The sequence below is a fragment of the Halichoerus grypus genome, chromosome 1 (assembly GCF_964656455.1).
Source record: "Halichoerus grypus chromosome 1, mHalGry1.hap1.1, whole genome shotgun sequence".
NCBI classification, from domain to species: Eukaryota; Metazoa; Chordata; class Mammalia; order Carnivora; family Phocidae; genus Halichoerus; species Halichoerus grypus.
This window is the reverse complement of record NC_135712.1, coordinates 38,402,927-38,425,032: the sequence shown is the minus strand read 5'-3', so window position 1 is coordinate 38,425,032 and position 22,106 is coordinate 38,402,927. Positions and strand designations below refer to the sequence as shown.

The window sequence follows — 22,106 nt, the reverse complement described above, 5'->3', positions numbered from 1 at the left end:
TCTTCTTCTTTTTTTTTTTTTTTCTTAATATATATTGCATTATTTGTTTCAGAGGTACAGATCTGAGATTCAACAGTCTTGCACAATTCACAGTGCTTACCAGAGCACATACCCTCCCCAGTGTCTATCACCCAGTCACCCCATCCCTCCCACCCCACCCCCCACTCCAGCAACCCTCAGTGTGTTTCCTGAGATTAAGAATTCCTCATATCAGTGAGGTCATATGATACATGTCTTTCTCTGTTTGACTTATTTCGCTCAGCATAACACCCTCCAGTTCCATCCACGTCGTTGCAAATGGCAAGATCTCATTCCTTTTGATGGCTACATAATATTCCATTGTATATATATACCATATCTTCTTTATCCATTCATCTGTCGATGGACATCTTGGCTCTTTCCATAGTTTGGCTATTGTGGACATTGCTGCTATAAACATCGGGGTGCATGTACACTTTTGGATCCCTACTTTGGGGTAAATACCCAGTAGTGCAATTGCTGGATCATATGGTAGCTCTATTTTCAACTTTTTGAGGAACCTCCATACTGTTTTCCAGAGTGGCTGCACCAGCTTGCATTCCCACCAACAGTGTAGGAGGGTTCCCCTTTCTCCGCATCCCCGCCAGCATCTGTCATTTCCTGACTTGTTAATTTTAGCCATTCTGACTGGTGTGAGGTGGTATCTCATTGAGGTTTTGATTTGGATTTCCCTGATGCCGAGCGAGTAAAATACATATATTTTTATATTATATTTCATTCACTATATTTTGAGCATTCAGGATCCAAGATCTTAACCTATTTAATTATATGTTGTCAGATCCTAACAAAATGCCTGAAATGTAAGAGTTCTTTAAATGTTGAATGAATAAATGAATGAGTTGCTTCTTATTTCTTTCAAAATGCAAGCAAATGAAAAAGTTTTTTATAAGAATATAGAAAATAGGGGCGCCTGGGTGGCTCAATTGGTTAAGCAGCTGCCTTTGGCTCAGGTCATGATCCCAGGGTCCTGGGATCAAGCCCCGCATTGGGCTCTTTGTTCCGTGGGAAGCCTGCTTCTCCCTCTCCCCCTGCTTGTGTTCCCTCTCTCACTGTCTCTCTCTGTCAAATAAATAAATAAAATCTTTAAAAAAAAAAAAAAGAATATAGAAAATAGGGATATATGCATTCATCCACAAATTATTTTTCAGTGCTTACTAGCAAACAAGCAAAATATGCAGCTATTTTAAAAGCACAATGTTTCCTTTCTAAGGCTTTTGTAGGAAAAATATCACTCTTTAAAATCTATTTTTAGGGCACCTGGGTGGCTCAGTCGTTAAGCGGCTGCCTTCGACTCAGGTCACGATCCCAGAGTCCTAGGATCGAGTCCCACATCGGGCTCCCTGCTCAGCGGGAAGCCTGCTTCTCCCTCTCCCACTCCCCCTGCTTGTGTTCCTTCTCTCGCTGTGTCTCTCTCTGTCAAATAAATAAATAAAATCTTTAAAAAAATAAAATCTATTTTTAAAATTATGAAAATGTGAAAGGAAAACATACTTTAGCCTTAAGTATTATTTCTTTTACTTATCTGACAAATTCTGGGTTTCATTTAGAAACAAGCACAATTACTATCAAGAGATAGATTGATGCACAAATTATTTCTTTTTTATTCAAAATTTTAAAAGCTTTATGAACTTGGCAGTAAGGATACCTCTTGTTTTATTTGAACAACTCCTGATTTGAATCAAAGTAAAGATATTGATCCAGTAAAATGGATTTTCTATATCCTTAACAAAGATTTTAGAAAGGAGAAAAGATCAGTGATGCAGCTACTATTAAGCCACCTAATGGACGATCTTAAACGCACAAGCTCTTAAAGTATTTAGTGTCATTGGTTCAATGTTTATCCATCAATAAAGACTGTAGGTGAATAAAAAGAAGTTTTAAATCAAATGTTTTACCAATAAAAAAAGAAAAAAAAAAACATACTTCTTCCATAATCAAAGAAATACAACAGAAATTTAAGATTATAAAAAACATCAGCCTGTTATGGATAATGAAAAAAATTGCCAAATAAGAGAAGCAATTGTAAACTAACATCTACTATTGGCTTACTGTATATTCCATATTGTATAATATATTGAGTGAACATAGTGGTTTATAACTTAAAACGATGGTCAGTTGCATTGTCCATGGCATTATGTAGATCCTTGCTCAAAAGCAAAATATTACCTTGATCATTTTATGTGTTCACAAAAGTTATTTCCTATGAGTACTCCCAAATAATTCATTTAACATTTATGTAGTTCCTAAAACATATGAGGCATAGTACTATTACCCATTTCTATCCACTGTTGCACCAGAATTATAATATAACATTATAACATTGTACATTATAACATTTCACAATGTAACACCTAAAGCTCTGGTGTTAGTTTTCATCAATGGTGGTACTGAGTGTTTAACATATTCTTAGAAAAGCAAACTCATCAGAGCAGAGATTATGTCTACCTTGTTCACTGGTTTATCCTTGGTTCTAGAATAACTCCTGGCCCTCAATTAAAATTTTGTTGAATAAATAATGGATTTGAATAATATTTTCCAACCACTAGTGTGTTATAAAATCAAATTTATTTGTCACCGCTATCTTTTAATGGTAATGAACATTGACCAAATACTTGGTAAATAATAGTCATTGTTGTAAATATTCTATATGTATTGGCTCAGTAAACTCTCTCATACAGCACACAAGGAAGATTCTTTTGTTGACCTATTGTGTAGAACATGAAAGTAAGGCTCAGAGGAGGTCACTTACCCTAGTTACATAGTCATAAATCACTTACGCAGTTTGAATCCTATTCTCTGATCTTCACTACACCTCAATAAACTTGTGTTTCCTGTTCCCTCTTAGATGACACTAGGGATTGCTAGTGCTTTTTGTAGTAACTTCCATGTCCTCTATTCTTTAAAATCAACTCTTTCTCCATCTGGTTGAAATGGAAACTGGCAAAAGATTTGCTTTGACTCTATATGATCTGCAAGTTATAAAACCTATCTGACAATGTTACTGAATTCTATGTGTAAACCATATGTCAGTCTGTCTGTCTGTCTCCTCTTTTTTTTTTTTTTTTTTAAGTCTTACATCTCCCTCTCACATCTCTTCAACAGATGAAAATATTCTTTTGAGTGAAGGAGGTTAAAAGGTACAGACTTCCAGTTACAAGATTTTTAAGTTCTGAAGATATAATGTGTAGCATGATGCCTCTAGTTACAATACTATATGTGTATTTGAAAATTGCTAAGAAGACAGATCTTAAAACTTCTCATCACAAGTAAAATGATTTTAATTATGTGCAGTTATGGATGTTAAGTAAACGTTATAGTAATCATTTATATATATAGTATATAATACATGTATATCCTGAATAATTATGTTGTATACCTTAAACTAATACAATGTTATATGTCAATTATATATCAAAATTATATACCAATAAAACTGGGAAAATATTTTATTTATTTTTATTTTTTTTAAAGATTTTATTTATTTATTTGACAGAGAGAGACACAGCGAGAGAGGGAACACAAGCAGGGGGAGTGGGAGAGGGAGAAGCAGGCTTCCCGAGGGGCAGGGAGCTCGATGTGGGGCTCGATCCCAGGACCCTGGGATCATGACCTGAGCCAAAGGCAGACGCTTAACGACTGAGCCACCCAGGCACCCCTGGGAAAATATTTTAAAAATAAAGAAATATATTCCCTTATTTATTATGATATATCCTTCTCAGCAACATATTTCTCTTCTCTATAAAATAATACAGAAATATTCCCACAGCAGATTTTTATTAAGGGAAATTTAGAAACTTTTAAGTATTTTGTAAATGAAAGAGTTGTGATTCTTTGCTTTGTAGCAATGTCATTATATAAAATTTTCTGAAAAAAATAATTTAATTAGCACCCTTATAACTATCTCTTGGTAATTACATTAATACTAAAGAAAATTAGTCACCTACTCAACTTTGTGAAGCCACTTTGAAGTTTTCTCTAAAATAATAGTTCTCAATTAGAGGCAATCATGAACCCTACCCCCAAGGACATTTGGCAATATCTGGAGATGTTTTTGCTTATTACAATGTGGGGGACATATAGAAGGAATACCATTAGCATCTAATGGATAGAGGTCAGGAAGTTTACTAAACATCCTACAGTACAAAAGACAGCCCCTCCACAACAAAGAATTACCTGGCCCAAGATGTCAATAGTACCCTTCTGTAAAATGTTTACATTCACTCCTATAGACCTATATAGCTCTCATATCTCTATTTCTGAAATGAAGGAAGTGCTGAGTATTCTGAGGAAGGCCATTATAATACTTTCCTGAAGTTTACTTCAGCTACAACGCAAACTCAGTCTACACCTCATGGTCGACCAGTTTTCATGTTGATATACCAAGAGTTAAGCAGAACCATTTCAGCTACTATTTATTTCCTCTGTGTAAGACTGATTTTTTTCTAAAGTGTCCAATTTTTTTCCCGTTTATAATTTTACAATAAAACTCAAACACTTAACTTTCCTTTTAACTCACAACATTATGCAAAGAATGCTCAAAACTATCAGGTACTTTTCCTTCAACAGTCTGTTAAATTCCTTTTAATTCTAATGAAAAATTATTTCTGTGGCAATCTTTTATTTATTCAACAAACATGTACAAATTAGTGTGGGTATAAGACCCATTGGTACTACTATTCAAGTGCTATACATCCACAAACATAGTAACCCATAGTAATTTAATCCAAATCAGAAAGATAAATCATATATAGTTCAAAATCATGCAAAATTCAAAACTGAAAGCAACATAGCACTCCGACGGAGCATTACGGGTGTTATGGAGGAAGAAATTATATGTATTCGTCAGAAACAAAGAAAGTTACCCAGAGAAGTGGCACTTGAAACAATTCAAAGAATACATAGTACTTGAACTGGCAACATTTTCCTAGAGGTAGAGAATATAAGGGAATTCAAACAAAGAGTTGAACAAAGGGTTGATGAAGAGAAGAATGTAGGCTGTATATGGATTGTATGTGAGACATCTAGAAATAATGTAAAGTCTAGGATGCATTATCTCTAAAGACGTGCCAAGAGCAGCGTTATGGGGGGTATATTTTCAAAGACTTCAGTGTCAGGCTGAAGAGTTTGGATATCATGTTAGAGGCAATAAGAAGCCATCTTAAGTTTGTAATCAAGTAAATATCAGGGTCAGAACCAAGGTTTAGAAGATATTTGGCAGTGCATAAAACTGAATGGATCAGGGAGCTATTAGAAGCAAAATGTCTCACCAACAGTATAGAAGGGTTCCTTTTCTCCGTATCCCCACCAAAATCTGTCGTTTCCTGACTTGTTAATTTTGCCAAGATGTCCATCGACAGATGAATGGATAAAGAAGATGTGGTATACACACACACACACACACACACACACACACACACAATGGAATATTATGCAGCCATCAAAAGGAATGAAATCTTGCCATTTGCAATGACGTGGGTGGAACTGGAGGGTATTATGCTGAGCGAAATAAGTCAATCAGAGAAAGACATGTATCATATGATCTCACTGATATGAGGAATTCTTAATCTCAGGAAACAAACTGAGGGTTGCTGGAGTGGTGGGGGGTGGGAGGGATGGGGGGCTGGGTGATAGACACTGGGGAAGGTATGTGCTATGGTGAATGCTGTGAATTGTGTAAGACTGTTGAATCACAGACCTGTACCTCTGAAACAAATAATACATTATATGTTAAAAAAAAGAAGATAGTAGGAAGGGAAAAATGAAGGGGGCGGAAATTGGAGGGGGAGACAAACCATGAGAGACTATGGACTCTGAGAAACAAACTGAGGTTTCTAGAGGAGAGGGGGTGGGGGGATGGGTTAGCCTGGTGATGGGTATTAAAGAGGGCATGTACTGAATGGAGCACTGGGTGTTATACGCAAACAATGAATCATGGAACACTACAGCAAAAACTAATGATGTAATGTATGGTGATTAGCATAACATAATAAAATAAAAAAAATAAAAACAAAAATAAAAAAAAGAAGCAAAATGTCTCTATTGTAAAGTTGAGCCACAAGGAAAATCTTAAGTAAAAGAAAAAGGTTGCAGTAAAGGTACACATAATAAATGAATCAATATTTTTTTGCTTATATTCCAATTCATAAATTTCTACAATTGTAGACTCTATAATACTTTAAGTGAATTTTCTCTATCTCATTTATTATCCTTACATTTTGTCTTAAAATAATTGTTTCTCCAATATTTTATTCTAGTTAGAATAATTTTAAAGTATTTAGGGAATGAAGAAATGAAGGAATTTATAATTTGGAATTTATAATAATTAAAATAATTATAATAATTTATCAAATGAAGTTCTCTTGTAATCAATGGTCTGATATGGTGATGTAAAATGCATAGCTTTAATTCAACGTTGATAGTGTTAGTTGTGCTCTGGGAGGCAGAGATAAATTTTGTCAATTGATAGCTTCGACAGTGGAGATGAATTACTTAGGAAAAGGCATCAGGAAGGCCACTTGTTAAATTTCATGACTACATAGGAAATTTTGGCAGTTCTGAAAGCTCATTAAAAAAAAAAAAGCTCCAAATCATTATTTAAAATGAAAATGAAAAACCAGTACTCACTGTGTTTCTAAACATTTTCAAGTTGTTTGTGTTTTTGATAAATTAAAGAAAATTTATTTAAGTCACCATGAATAGAATTCCTCACAGGGATGCAAAAAGGAACAGTAAATAATGAAATGAACACAATAATGTAAAGTTGTTTTAGATTTTAGAAATCTGCTATGGCCTAACCACTGAGTGTTTATTTAACAAACATACATTAATAGACAATGCATAGGTTCAGTCAAACATGATGACTTAATATAAAACTATACAACTTAGTGAGGGAGTTAATATCTCATTTCATGTTCATTAACCATTTAGTCAACTATCAAGTTTGTTTTTGTTTCATATGTTATGTAATCTTTAAAATGTCCCCTTTTGTGGCACCCGGGTGGCTCAGTTGGTTTAATGTTGGACTCTTGGTTTCGGCTTAGGTCATGATCTCAGTGACGGGATCCAGCCCTGCATGGGGCTCCATGCTCAGCAGGGAGTCTGCTTGAGATTCTCTCTCCCTCTGCCCCTCCCCCATTCTTGCTCTCTCTCTCTCTCTCATTCTCTCTAAACTAAATAAATCTTTAAAAACTAATATAAAATAAAATATTCCCTTTTATGTCATTCTGGTAAATTTGACAAAAGGCTAAAATCATCATCACCATTCATTCATCATCAATATCACAATAACAATAAAAAAATACAGTAACAGTCCTTACGTTTAGTGTATATTTTGAAATATGTTTAAATTGAGAAAAGCCAAATCAAAAAATAACTACATAGTTATGGTAGATTCTCTCCATGAAATTTCTCCTTTAGGATAAAAAGATTTTATTTGTATGTACTTTATTTGTATTTCATAGCATGTATTTTTCATAGTATGAAAAATCTTGCTACTTTAACATTCTATGAATGACTTCACCATGAACTTGACCTTTTATAAATGGAAAGAAAAAATATTTTATAAATTATTTTTATTTTCCTGATATCATAAAATTTTTAATTTTTTTTATTGAGTATAGTTGACACACAATGTTACATTTGCTTTCAGTGTACAGCCTAGTGATTCAGTATCTCTTTGCTGTGTTCACCACAAGTGTACATACTATCTGTCATCATACAATGCTACAGTATCGTTGACTATATGCTCAATGCTGTGTGGTTTATTCCCTTGACTTACTGATTCCATAACTAGAAGACTGTATCTCCCTCTCCCCTTCAACCATTTTGCCCATCCCCCCAATCCCTTCCCCCCTGGCAACCATCAGTTTGTTCTTTGTATTTAGAGATCTGATTCTACTTTTTGTTTGTTTGTTTATTTGTTTTGATTTTTAGATTCCAAAAATGAGTGAAATCATACAGTAGGTGTTTGTCTTTCTGAGTCTGACTTATTTCATTTGGCATAATTACCAAATCTAAGATCGATTTTTTTTTTCAGTTTTGGTGAATAGTCTAAGTCCTGGGCAAAATTACAAAGCAAACAATCTCTTTATATATTCTTTTTACTTATTTCATAGGTTCCCTAGTTTGTATTCTCAAGGTTTTTCAATTTCCTTTCATAATGTATAGACCTCAGATAAAGTATTTGCTAAATTTGTTTGCATTCATAAGGTATGTGTTACCTTCCTAATAATAATAATAGAAAGCCAAGAACTTATCATACATTACTTGATTTAATCCTTACAAAAAATATGAAGTAGGTACATTTCCCAGATGAGGAAATTAGGTTTAGAGTGACTAGCATAAAGTCACTTAGGGAAGCTTGAATTTCAACCTCGCCTTATCTGACTTCACAACTTGAACTTTAAAAAATGCAGTTTTGAGGGGTGCTTGGGTGGCTCACTCAGTTAAGTGGCTGACTTGGCTGACTTTGGCTCAGGTCATGATCTTCAGGGTCCTGGGATGGAACCCCATGTTGGGCTCCCAGTCTGCTTCTCCTTCTCCCTCTGCCCTTCCCTCTGCTTGTGCTATCTCTGTCTCTCTCTCTCTCTCTCAAATAAATAAAGTCTTTAAAAAATGCAGTATTGGTTTTAATCTGCATTTTAATTTTATTTAGGTCACACTACATTCAAAATATATTTTCTTTAAAAGTTTTTATCTTACTCCAGTGGTTGTTAACATGTATTTGGATGCCAAACACTGTGGTCTTATAAAAGCATGGTCCATCCCTATAAGACACAGCTTACATACCCCCTCAAAGAATGGATAGACTCTGATCATCATTGCTCATGAGCTCCAGTGTGATCATTCTATGCTTTAACCAAAAACTACATCACAAATTCTAAAATTGTAGGCATCACAAAGAAAACTGAAAGGCATTTTGAAGGGCAGAACAAAACTTTTTGCAATTCTGTAATAATCACTAAAATCACTAGCCTTGTTCATAAAAATATAAATTAAAATTGCCCTCCTAAAAAGGTATGCAAGGTTAACCCTCAGTATATTGTTAGAGTGCAATGGCCTCAATTTTAGTTGTTGAGTTTCTTTTTGAAACAATTCTAACTACTTTTAGAGAAAGCATTTCATGATTTGTGTCCTTTCTTAGAGGTCCTCCAAAAAACAGAGAGAATTCACTTTTCAAAATAGATTGTAAATTATTCTACCTTGCAATTATGATATAGAGACACTGGACTCTTTTGTAAATCTAATATACGTCATGAAATTATATTGGTGTTATATTTTCTGTAGTATGAAAAATCTTGCTACTTTAACATTCTATGAATTACTTCACCATGAACTTGACCCTAACTCATCGATTGTCCCCAACTATGCTAAAAGGAATAACATAATAAAAAAAATGAAAGTATGATGAAATCATCTAGAGTGGTGGTGTCCAATATAGCAAAAACTAGTCACACGTGGCTATTTAAATTTCAATGTAAATTGATTACAATTAAATAAAATTTAAACCATACTTTTTTAGTCACAAGATCTACATTTCAAGTGCTTAGTAGCCTTATGTAGCTAGACAATGGCTACTTACTATTTTGGGACAGATAAGAACATTACCATCATCACAGAAAATTCTATTAGATAGTGCTGGTGTGGAAGGATTATGCAAGAGTGCTATAAATGATCACTGTTGCCGCATCCCTATTTACTTAGAGAGTTGCTCAGGTTTTGTGTTTTCTTATATGGTACTAGAAAAGAAGTCTGGAAATAAAACACCATCATTCTAGTTTTTTTTTTTGCTTGTTTGTTGGTTGCTTAACTTTCATGATCAGTTGAGAATTCTGAATCTTTCATTTCCTGCTCAGAATGGCAAGAGAAGAAAATTGACAGAGAAAGATATCTCAAAATTATTAGACAGATCAGATGATAAATTCAGAGAGAAAACAGTAGGACTCAAGAATCTAATGATGGTGAAACAGAAGTCTTCACTTATGAAATCCTAGACATATTTTATTAAACTCAAAAATCAATAAGTAAACTATTTGTTTCTGAGGAAACAAAGGGAAGGACTTCATCACGCAATATTTTGCAACTTGATTTTGCTAAAAAGAAAATATCACGTTCTTTCATTTTTATGATTTCTGCACATCAGAACTTATATAGTTCATAAGTGGATAAATGCTGAAGGCATTTGATAACAAAACATTTTTTAAAACTCATTTTCTTTTTCAATTGAGTCGGTGCTTATAAATCTAAAAATGAAATGTTTGCAATTACAGGGCAAAGATATTTTTATTGTCTTTTACAAAATTATGAACCACCAAAGTTTTTTAGAGTATTTCATTTTGACCAAGTGTAAGAAGAACCAGAAACAATGACTAAATAGAACACATTAGAGATGTATATTTGAAATCTGACCTCAGTATTTACAATACGGTATGTTCCAGGAGCATACATGACAGTTGTTGCCCATTTTGGGTAGATATACCATTAAATCCAGGAAATATGGAATAGAAATTCAAGTCTGCTATATTTAAATTTTATTTTTATTACTTTTTTATATATGCTGGGCCAACATGGGGCTTGAATGCACAACCCTGAGATTAAGACCTGTGCCGAGATCAAGAATCAGATGCTTAACCAACTGAGCCACCCAGGTGCCCCTATATTTATTAAACTCTTATTAAAGAGTATAATAATATTGTTTTTCACTATCCCTTTATTATTACATCTAAACATTATTCAAAAAAAAAAACTTACACCCTAAAAATCTAAAATAACGTGTCTCTTAGATCCAGATGGTAAAAGGGAATTACATTCTTTCCTGACAATATCAAGGATTAATACAATAAAGCTTAATATATTGATGTTTATATTTGCCTTAATTATAATATAATCAAACTTATAATGATTAATTATAAATTTACAAATATAGATAAAATTACAATATTGAAGAAGAAGAATAAAGTCTGAAGGCTGATACTACTTAACTTCAAGACATTATATAGCTACAGTAATCAAGACAGTATGGTATTAATGCAAAAATAAATAGATCAAGGAACAGAATAGGGAGCTCTGAAAGAACCCCACATAAACATAGTCAACTGATCTTTAACAAAGGAGCAAAGACAATTCAATGAAGAAATGATAATCTGTTTAACAAATGCTGGAACAACTGGACATCCCTATGCAAAAAAAAAAAAAAAAAAATCCAAACACTGACCTTATGTCTTTCACAAAAATTAACTCAAAATGTATCATAGACCTAATGTAATGTGCAAAACTATAAAACTTCTAGAAGATAATACAGGAGAAATCTAGTTGACCTTGGGTTTAGTGACAACATTTTAGGTACAACACTGAAAACATAATCCATGAAAGAAAAAAATTAGTAAGTTGAACTTTACTTAAATATGTTTGCTCTTGAGAAAGACACTTTAAGAAAATGAAAAGACAATGAGGAAAGTATTTGCAAAGGATATGTGTGATAAATGAGTAGTATCCAAAATGTACAAAGAACTCTTAAAACTCAACCAGAAAAACAACAATCCAGTTAAAAATTTGGCAAAAATCTAAATAGACATCTCACCAAAGAAGATATGCAAATGAAAAATAGCATATGAAAGGATGCTCAGCATCATATGTCATTATGGAATTGCAAATTAAAATGAGATACCACCACTGTTTAGAATGGCCTAAATCCAAAACACTGACAACGCCAAAAGCTGGTGAGGACATGGACCAACAGGGACACTCATTCATTGCTGGTGGGAATACAAATTGATGTAGCCATTTTCCAAGTTCGTTTGCAGTTCATTACAAAGCTAAATATGGTCTTGCCAGCAATTCTATTTATGGCATAAGATAAACATTTAGATTTCTAAAATTTCATGTTTTAGTCTTAGTGACATTAAGATACATTGCCTCTTCATAATCAATTTGCCTTTTGCTAAAATTTGTTCTAATTAAAATTTGAACATCACTTACTCAAAGAAGTTGAAAACTTCTGTTCAAACAAAAACCTGTGTACAGATATTTATAGTAGGTATATCCATAATTGCCAGAATTTGGAAGTAATTAAGATATTTTTCAACAGGTGAATGGATAAACAAACTCTGATATATCCAGACAATAGAATATTATTTAGCAATAAAAAGAAATGTTCTATCAAGCCACAAAAAGACATGTCAGAACCTTAAATGTGTATTACTAATGCATGTATTACTAATGCAAAGTGAATGCATTTTGTATGATATTGTAACCATGGGCTGCAGGACATTATACATTGGTCAAAACCTTATAGAATCATACAAATTAAATTGTGAAGGCTGATGTAAATTATGCACTTTAGTTAACACTAATCTATCAATATTAGTTCATCAATTGTAATGTATGCACTACAATAATGCATGATGTTAATGATAGGGGAAAATGTGAGGGGGGTAGGATATCGGTATATACAGGAACTTTGTACTTACTGCTCAATTTTTTATAAACTGAAAACTTCTTAAAAATAAAACCTATTAATTAAAAAAAAAAAGTCTTCTGGACCCAGATGGTAAAGAGTAATGACAAACTTTCTTTTTTTTTTTTTTTTTTTTTTTTTAAAGATTTTATTTATTTATTTGAGAGAGAGAGAATGAGAGACAGAGAGCATGAGAGGGAGGAGGGTCAGAGGGAGAAGCAGACTCCCTGCCGAGCAGGGAGCCCGATGCGGGACTCGATCCTGGGACTCCAGGATCATGACCTGAGCCGAAGGCAGTCGCTTAACCAACTGAGCCACCCAGGCGCCCATGACAAACTTTCTGATATATTAAAAGATAATCCAATAATGTTCAATACATCAATTGACTATAGTTTTCTAACCATATATTTTTCTCTTAGAAATGTGTGTGTGTGTGTGTGTGTACATGTATTATGGTTCAATCAGGAAATAGAACTAGAACAATTTGAAATACTTGGGATGTTAAATATGTAGTCACTTTGGAAAAATCAACCTTGGGGGCTCCTGGGTGGCTCAGTTGGTTAAGCAGCTGATCTTCATTTTGGCTCAAGTCATGATTGCAGGGTTATGAGATTGAGCCCTGTGTTGGCTCTGTGCTGGGTGTGGAGCCTGCTTAATATTCTCTCTCTCCTTCTCCTTCTGCCCCTCCCCCCTCTAAAAAAAAAAAAAAGAAAAGAAATATCAACCTTGAACTATATTTTAAAAACAGACTTATAAAAGAGAATGTTATTTAATCAGAAGTTAAAAATATTGGATATGAGTCACTTATGCTTATTTTCTCAATATTAGCTTTTACTTGTCAAAATCATTTCTGTCTCATTTTCTTATCCAGTTTTTGTTCTTGATTAAATTGACTTAAAATTAACTGCAAAAGACACATTGTCATCTGTATAATACATACATTCTATCATTTGGGAGTTTTTTTGACTGCCTTTTTATGAAAATAATTTGTGTGCTTAAAATAATGTTAAAAATTCTAAAATAAGCTTGATTAGGAACTTCATAATAACCTTGATTAGGAAAGGCCAGTTAAGAATATATTATGTTAGGAGTGTATGTGCTATGGTGAGTGCTGTGAATTGTGTAAGACTGTTGAATCACAGACCTGTACCTCTGAAACAAATAATACATTATATGTTAAAAAAAAAGAAGATAGTAGGAAGGGAAAAGTGAAGGGGGGGAAATCGGAGGGGGAGACGAACCATGAGAGACTATGGACTCTGAGAAACAAACTGAGGGTTCTAGAGGAGAGGGGTTGGGGGGATGGGTTAGCCTGGTGATGGGTATTAAAGAGGTCACGTATTGAATGGAGCACTGGGTGTTATATGCAAACAATGAATCATGGAACACTACATCAAAAACTAATGATGTAATGTTTGGTGATTAACATAACATAATAAAAAATAAATAAAAGAATATATTGTATTAGTTTAATATATGAATTTAATTTTTGTTAAAATTTGGAATATCTGCTCACAAATATATACTCTTCATTGAGATTTAATAACAAAAAATGTTTACTTCTATTAATAACAGAAACTTTATAGTAACATACTGAGTCCCTGCACTCAGATCACTTAAAATATTTGGTGACTCAATGACTTTAAATAATTCAATATTTCAGGGACAAATAAAATATTCTTTTACATATAAAAGAAAAAATATGAGGGATTGGTGAAATAGATGAAGGGGATTTAGAGGTACAAACTTCTAGTTATAAAAGAAAAATATCCTGGGGATGTAATGTGCAGCATAGGGAATATAGTCAATAATATTGTAATCACTTTGTATGGTGACTGATGCTAACTAAACTTAAGGTGATCATTTTGTAATGTATAAAAATATCAAATCACTATGATGTACAACTGAACTAATAAGATGTTGTATGCCAATTATACTTCTATTAAAAATTTAAAAAAAACACATAGGGATCTCAAATAGAGGTTGCAACTTTATTAATGTAGATAAATGTATCTTTTAGTCCAGGAGCATAGATTACTTCATGATTCTAGCATGTATACATTTCATGAGCTTTGCAAAATATTTTGAAATCTTAAAAAATCCTTCCGAAGTATCCTTAGGCATTAATGTGGCATTTTGTTAATCGAAATAACTATTTTGATTTTTGAAAATTTAACCTAAAGATAGCTCTCATTTCACCTTTCCTGACTCCTTTTACATTGGTCTCTAGACCACAGATAATTTGTGGTTGACCAGGTAATTAGATAATCAGCATTTCACAAGTGAGATGCCAAATGAATGAGATACGTTATTTTAAAAATCTACTTGAAACACTCACCTTTCTAATAAACCTAGATAGCCTGAAACATTTAATCAAGTGTTTTCTATAATAAATAGACAAGTGGTAGAAGTATAGTTAATACAACAAATGTGAGACAATTTAAAAGACACTGACCTGGGCTAGAGAGGTTAGGGAGCATTGAGTAAGTGGGAACTTGATTTTATGATGTGCATGTATAAACATTTATTTATATTATAAGCAAAGAATGGCACTGTTACCAAATGGTAAATACTAAACAAATGTTAATGATAGCATAAGATTTCATAATTTGATGAATTTTATATATATTGAATACTTATATAATATTTATATATTAATATTTATATTTATATAATATTGAATATTCTACATATAATTTACCATAGCACACACATATACACAGAGACTTAAAAATTTGGGTTCTTATTTATCCATGTTGGCATTTCAATGCCATAGTACTAAAATGAGTTCCTAGAACATTCATTATTCTGAAATATTTTACTAATCTGTCTCTTCTGTTTCTCCTTTTCAATAACAGCTGACTTTTTATAAAATTTTTGTCAGTGTCACAAATAGAAAATGAATGTTCAGTTATTTTCTTCTTTTCTGTGTTTTGTTCCTATTTCTTTCTGTTTGTGCTGATACATTATTCTTATTGAGAATTAAATAAACTCGGACTTATACAATCTGTTTTCTAAAAATTAAATCAGACAAATAAAAAGTTATTGTTTTCAAAGAGATCTGCATAAAAATAGAACAATGAATTAGAATTTCCGTCTGTAAAAAGAAAGAGAGTGGCATTTTCCACTGCTCAGGTACAAAGTGTGCTGTTACCTGTTGTGCAAAATTTGCAGGCATTTGTGGTTCACAGTGAAAAGTCTACATTTTCTTAAATTTCAAGTTTAAAGAAACTATCTTCCTTTAATGACATTAAAATTTATGATTAATATCTTATAAGGAAATGCATGTTGCTGTGAAATACTTTAGAGACTGAGTCCTCCTAAATTGTATATCACAGGGTTATGTGGTTAAAACACAGGCCTAGAAATATAATTCCTCCTACTCTATTTTTTTGCTTTTTGCCCTATGTGTTTAACACTTCCTTCTAATTTCTTATCAAACTTTCCTTTCAACAATTACACAGGATTTTAATTTCAAGTATAGTTATAACTTTCCATTATTGTAGGGTTATATATTTGGTCTTGTCACTCACCACAGTGGCAACTCTTTTGTTCTGGGGTCCAAAATGCTAAAAATTCCTCCATTTGGCCCAATCTTTGTGGTTATTCATGATGGGACCATTGTAAAACAATGTGGAAATCCTAAATTTATGTTCCACAAATTCTAGACTAATCACCGTCTTCCTTTTCCAATTCTTTCTCTGTTCCCCCATTTACATCCATGGAAATTTCCACATCATGTATATTGCCATGTGTACCTATGCAGAGCCATGAAGACCACACCCACTTTGTTCAATTTGCTCTAATGTTAATGCAAACTGTTGCTAAATGCCCAATCTCCATTCTCCACTCCACATTTCATCTCTGCATCCGTAAAGGAACATTCAGCATTATCATCAGTTAGTTTTAATTACCTTCACATACTTGAATGGTGGTATGCTAGATGCTAAAAGAAATAATTTAAATAGATATGGTCTCTGGCTTCTAGCCACTTACATATTAAACCATGATAAAATGAGTTGTTATTTTTAATTGGATAGTAAGTGTAACATTTTTCACGTAAAACTTTCTAAAAAATGAGACAATTCAATTGCCTTCCTCCATGAAGTTCGCTTAATAACACACACTGAAATATAGTGAACAGCAAAAAATGCCCAGAAAGTGTATATATAATAGCTCCATTTTAGACTCCCAAGAAATTAAAAATGACTTTGGCTGCTAACAATTGGCATCTGACAGCTAAGCTGAAATATTCTCAACAAACATAAACAATTCTCTAGAATCTAAACAAGAATCAGCTAGAGCTACCCTGTGACTATGAAGTGGAAGAAGGCAAAGGCAAGTCTATTCCACGTCCAGGTCTGAAACAAGACAGAGACCAGGACACTCAGCAACCACAAAAAATTAGCATGATTAACTGCTGCATCTTTATAACAGTAAATCTAATTCTGCTTTGATGTTTTTGCTTTCTAGGTAAAAGTTACCAACATACACATGTTTGATTTGTCCCCAATACTGACAGCATTCAATCCAGAATCCTCTTCAGAATATTCAGGACAAACCCAAATTCTGTAACAAGGCTCTTCAAACTCTTTCTTACCAGTACCCAGAGATTCATCTGGTATGCCTCTTCTTTGCCATAGTAAACGAAACATATCTGATTTGCTTGACTATTGGTGGGTTTCTGGTGATGTGTCTTTGGCTGGTGACCTTTAATATTTTTATGACTTAATTTTTATTATTTTATTTTATTACATGTTGAAAATTACAGTTAAATTATAATACATAATGTTTTTAAATACTTCTTGACTTTATATATAAATGAAAAAAGTTCAAGTCAAATGTTGATAACCTGGGTCCTCTCAACATATCAAATTATACAATTTTCCACATTTTGAAAGACATGTTGGTAAAATAAGAAATAGGAAAGAAAAGGTGCTATAGGCTGAATGTCTGTGTCCCTCTAAAATTCATATGTTGAAACCTAATTCCCAACGTGATGTATTAGCAGGTGGGGCTTTTGGAAGGTTATGACCAGGCTTAGTGCTCTTATAAAAGAGACCCCGAAGAGCTCCTTAGCCCCTTCTGCCATGTGCAGACACAGAGAGGAGATAGCCATCTATGAACCAGGATGAAGCCCCTTACCTGCTCCTTGATCTTGGACTTCCAGCCTCTAGAACTGTGAGAAATAAACTTCTTTGGTTTATAAGCCACCCAGTCTATGGGTATTTTTGTTACAGCAATTTGAACTAACTAAGGCAAGTAGCATTCATTGAAAATTCGTTAATGCCATAAACAAATTGTTTAGTTTGATCCTTGTAGAAAAGAATTATCTAATTTGTAATCAAAGCTCAAACAGTTTTAGCAATTGTCCCAAGGTGTCACTGAAAATAAATGTTGAAATTTGAAGATAATCTCAGTTTGGGCTCTAAAATATGCTTGCTGCAGAATTTGTTTCAACAAGAACAAGAGGAAAATTAATGAAACTAACTCAACATAATTGAAAGTATTTAAAATATTTTAATAGTTTCAATTAGTATTAAACTAAAAGTAACTAAAACACAGTGAGCAATAATTAAAAATCATAATCAGATTGACATTCCTTTATCAAAAAGTGAAAAAAAAAGTCTGATTCTCCTGGTAAATCTCTGATCTTCACTCATAAATACTCTCCAGTTATCCCTCTACTCTGGTCTTACTAATATTTTTTTATTTAAATATATGCATAATATAAATATAATGTATACTTATATATAAATATGTAGAGAAATACAACATACAATTTTATAATTTAATATGTAATAAAATATATATTTACTTATAAACACATTATATATATATGTTATATACTAACACACACACACACACACTTTCCTTCAATTCCATTCCCATTTCTCAAATTGTACTACTTATCACCTCTGCTTTATTTTGTTTCCCATGGCAGTTAATACACAGCGTGTTATATGTTGTTTTTATTTATTTTGCTTTTCTGTCATTCCTACGTAGAATGGATGCTGTAAGAAAACTGGAGTTTATTGCTGGTGGTGGTGGTGGTAATTTTGACACATGAAGACAATCCTAATTTGTTTTGTTAATGTTATTTTTTGGTCACTTATGTAACCCCAGTGCCTAAAATAATGCCTGTTTCATAGTAGGCAATCAATAAGTTCTTGTTGAATAAATAAATAAAAACAAAATAAAGTGAGGATTTTAAAAGACCAGTACTTAGATGTAACATTTTAGGATTTAATGTAATTTTATATTACACAGAAATTCTAAACACAAACTGTAACTTTGTCACAAACAAAAACTTTCCAATATTAAAAAAAATGAAGTAATTCAATTCAGAAATGCAATCCTGGGGGCTCTACTTTTTCAACTTTATCTTATATATTTCAGTTGATTCATTTTCATGTGGATAAATATGTCTAGATCACCTGTTATATTCCAGGGCCTTGTTAACTAATCAAAATGTCATGATTACAAGTCTACCATTTGCTAGTTGTGTGAACTTGGCCAAATGACAACCACTATAACCTTCATTGTCTTTGTCTATAAACTGTGACTAGAGGGGGTAACTACTCACCAGGTTTTTATGATGATGCCCTAACATGAGACATGAGATGAAATCATGCCTGTGAAGCATTTAGCACTGCCCCTGGCCCACTGGAGTCATCCAATTAATATTGTTCCTATTACTTGTCAGTAATGGTGAAGTTGATGAAGAAAACATAATGGATATGCCAATGTATTTATAAAGACAAAGAATATCTCATATAGAAGGTAAAAATTGTCTAAATTTAAAAGCACAGATAGGACAACATGTTTATGCCTAACAAAGTTACTTTCATACAATAAGGTCCATCAAGGCTCTTCAGATTCCCCACTCTCATTGACTCTGCCAAAATAATTACTCTTCCTACCCCACCCACAGGCATACACAAGCATCAAGTCACCATGTAGAACATAATTAGAAGTTCTAACCTTGAATAAGGATATTTCCTTTATTTCTCTTCCTTGTCAAGAATGATATTCAGGCAAGAACTACCTTCCTCTGAATGTGATTAATACCAGTGAGAATAGTTGTACTTGACTTTGCTGAAGATTCTGCTGCACACATGTGGCACTTCAGGATAGTTTGAAATGATTTTAAATGTAGATGAAGAGATTTGCTTCTGCTGAGATAAATGGGAAGGGAGTAGCGTTTACTTACAGTGTATTTCTAGCACCTGCATGGCCACCTGAGGGGTGGCATTGAGAGATTCATGGTCTACTCTGCAGATCACAGCCACGCCATCATCGCTCCGGTCCACTCGGAAATCCAGTGTGCTGCTGACAGTGAATGTTTTGCGATTTGCATCCTCTTCTTTTAAATATTTTACATCTGAAAATAAAATATAGGTTTTAAAAATTCTGTGACATTATCTTTCAAAATGTAACAGATTTCACTTACTCAAGATACAACTGGAAGCACCATCTCCCTCTCTTTTTCAATTTTTAAAAAGCAAATATTTGTTTATTTAACATTTAATCCATTTTGGTTTGAGCAAATAAAAATACGTCAGAAATAAAATTTAAAATGTAACTGCATAAATAAAATAAAAGGGTGGGACACAGAACTATATTCCTTTAGTGACAGGTTTTTTGGTTTGTTTGTTGTTTTTTTTTATACTCCATTTGAGAAATCAGGCCATTTTACAATATTAATCTCCTTTCTTTAGATTTAAGTTTTAAATAAGTATAATCTTAATTCTGTGAGCCTCAAGTACAGTTGGGAAGGCCAAATTCACAACATCAGGTTATTCCTAAAAGAAAGTGCAATGTATTTGAGCTATGATTTCAACATGAACAATATAAAATGAACATAATTGCTAAAGAATACCTACAATGAGAAAGTTGTCATCTTTTATAAAGAAAAGGAAGAAGACGTGGATTCTAAATTCTCAACAAAATACCAGCAAATCAAATACAACAATACACTAAAAGAATCATTCACCACAATCGAGTAGGATTTATTACTGGGCTGCAAGGGTGATTCAATATTCACAAATCAACCAATGTGATACACCACATTAATGAAAGAACAAGAATCATATGATCCTATCAATAGATGCAGAAAAAGCATCTGACAAAGTACAGCATCCATTCTTGATAAATCCCTCAACAAAGTAGGGATAGAGGGAATATACCTCAACCTCATAAAGGCCATATACAAAAGACAAACAGTGAATATAATCCTCAATGGGGAAAAACAGAGCTTTTCCTCCACGGTCAAGATCAAGACAGGGACGTCCACTCTCACCACTGTTATTTAACATAGTACTGGAAGTCCTAGCTTCAGCAATGAGACAACACAAAGAAATAAAAGGCATCCAAATTGGCAAGGAAGAAGTCAAACTTTCACTATTCACAGGTGACATGATACTCTATGTAGAAAACCTGAAAGACTCCACCAAAAAGTTGCTAAATCTGATACATGAATTCAGTAATATCACAGGGTACAAAATCAATGTACAGAAATCTATGACATTTCTACACACCAATAAGCAAGCAACAGAAAGAGATGTCAAGGAAATGATCCCATTTATAATTGCACCAAAAACCATAAGATACCTAGGAATAAACCAAAGAGGTAAAAGAACTGTACTCTGAAAACTATATAACACTCATGAAAGAAATTGAAGAAGACACAAAGAAATGGAAAAAGCATTCCATGTTCATAGATTGGAAGAACAAATATTGTTAAAAGCAATCTACACATTTAATGCAATCCCTATCAAAATACCAACAGTGTTTTTCACAGAGATAGAACAAACAATCCTAAAATTTGTATGGAACCACAAAAGAACCTGAATAGCAAATGCAATCTTGAAAAAGAAAAGCAAAGCTGGAGGTATCAAGCTATATTACCAGCTATAGTCATCAAGACAGTATGGTACTGGCACAAAAACAGACACATTGATCAATAGAACAGAATAGAAAACCCAGAAATGGACCCAGAACTCTATGGTCAACTAATCTTTGACAAAGAAGGAAAAAATATCCAATGGAAAAAAGACAGTCTCTTCAACAAATGGTGTTGGGAAAACTGGACTGTACAACATGCAGAAGAATGAAACTGGACCACTTTCTTATACCATATGCAAAAATAAATTCAAAATGGATGAAAGACCTAAGTGTGAGATGGAAACCATCAAACTATGAGAGGAGAACACAGACAGTAACTTCTTTGACCTCAGCTGTAGCAACTTCTTACTAGACATGTTGCCAGAGGCAAGGGAAACAAAAGCAAAAATGAACTATTGGGACTTCATCAAGATAAAAAGCTTCTGCACAGCAAAGGAAACAATCAACAAAACTAAAAGGCAGTCTACAGAATATGAGAAGATATTTCCAAATGACATATCAGATAAAGGGCTAGTATCCAAAATGTATAAAGAACGTATCAAACTCAACACCCAAGAAACAAATAATCCAGTAAAGAAATGGGCAGAAGACATCAACGGGCAGAAGATATCAACAGATATTTTTCCAAAGAAGACATCCAGATGGCTAACACACACATGAAAAGATGCTCAACATCACTCAGCATCAGGGAAATACAAATCAAAAC

General features: G+C 33.2%; 1 protein-coding gene across 3 annotated transcripts in view; it reads right to left on the bottom strand.

Moving 5' to 3' along the window:
* CADM2 (cell adhesion molecule 2) overlaps positions 1 to 22,106 on the bottom strand; it is a 1,094,969-nt gene that overhangs the window by 125,857 nt on the left and 947,006 nt on the right. For all 3 annotated transcript variants that reach the window (XM_078059557.1, XM_078059594.1, XM_078059635.1), the window contains one exon: positions 19,707 to 19,877. In XM_078059557.1, the coding sequence (XP_077915683.1) occupies positions 19,707 to 19,877 (171 nt within the window). The remainder of the gene's footprint in view (positions 1 to 19,706; positions 19,878 to 22,106) is intronic.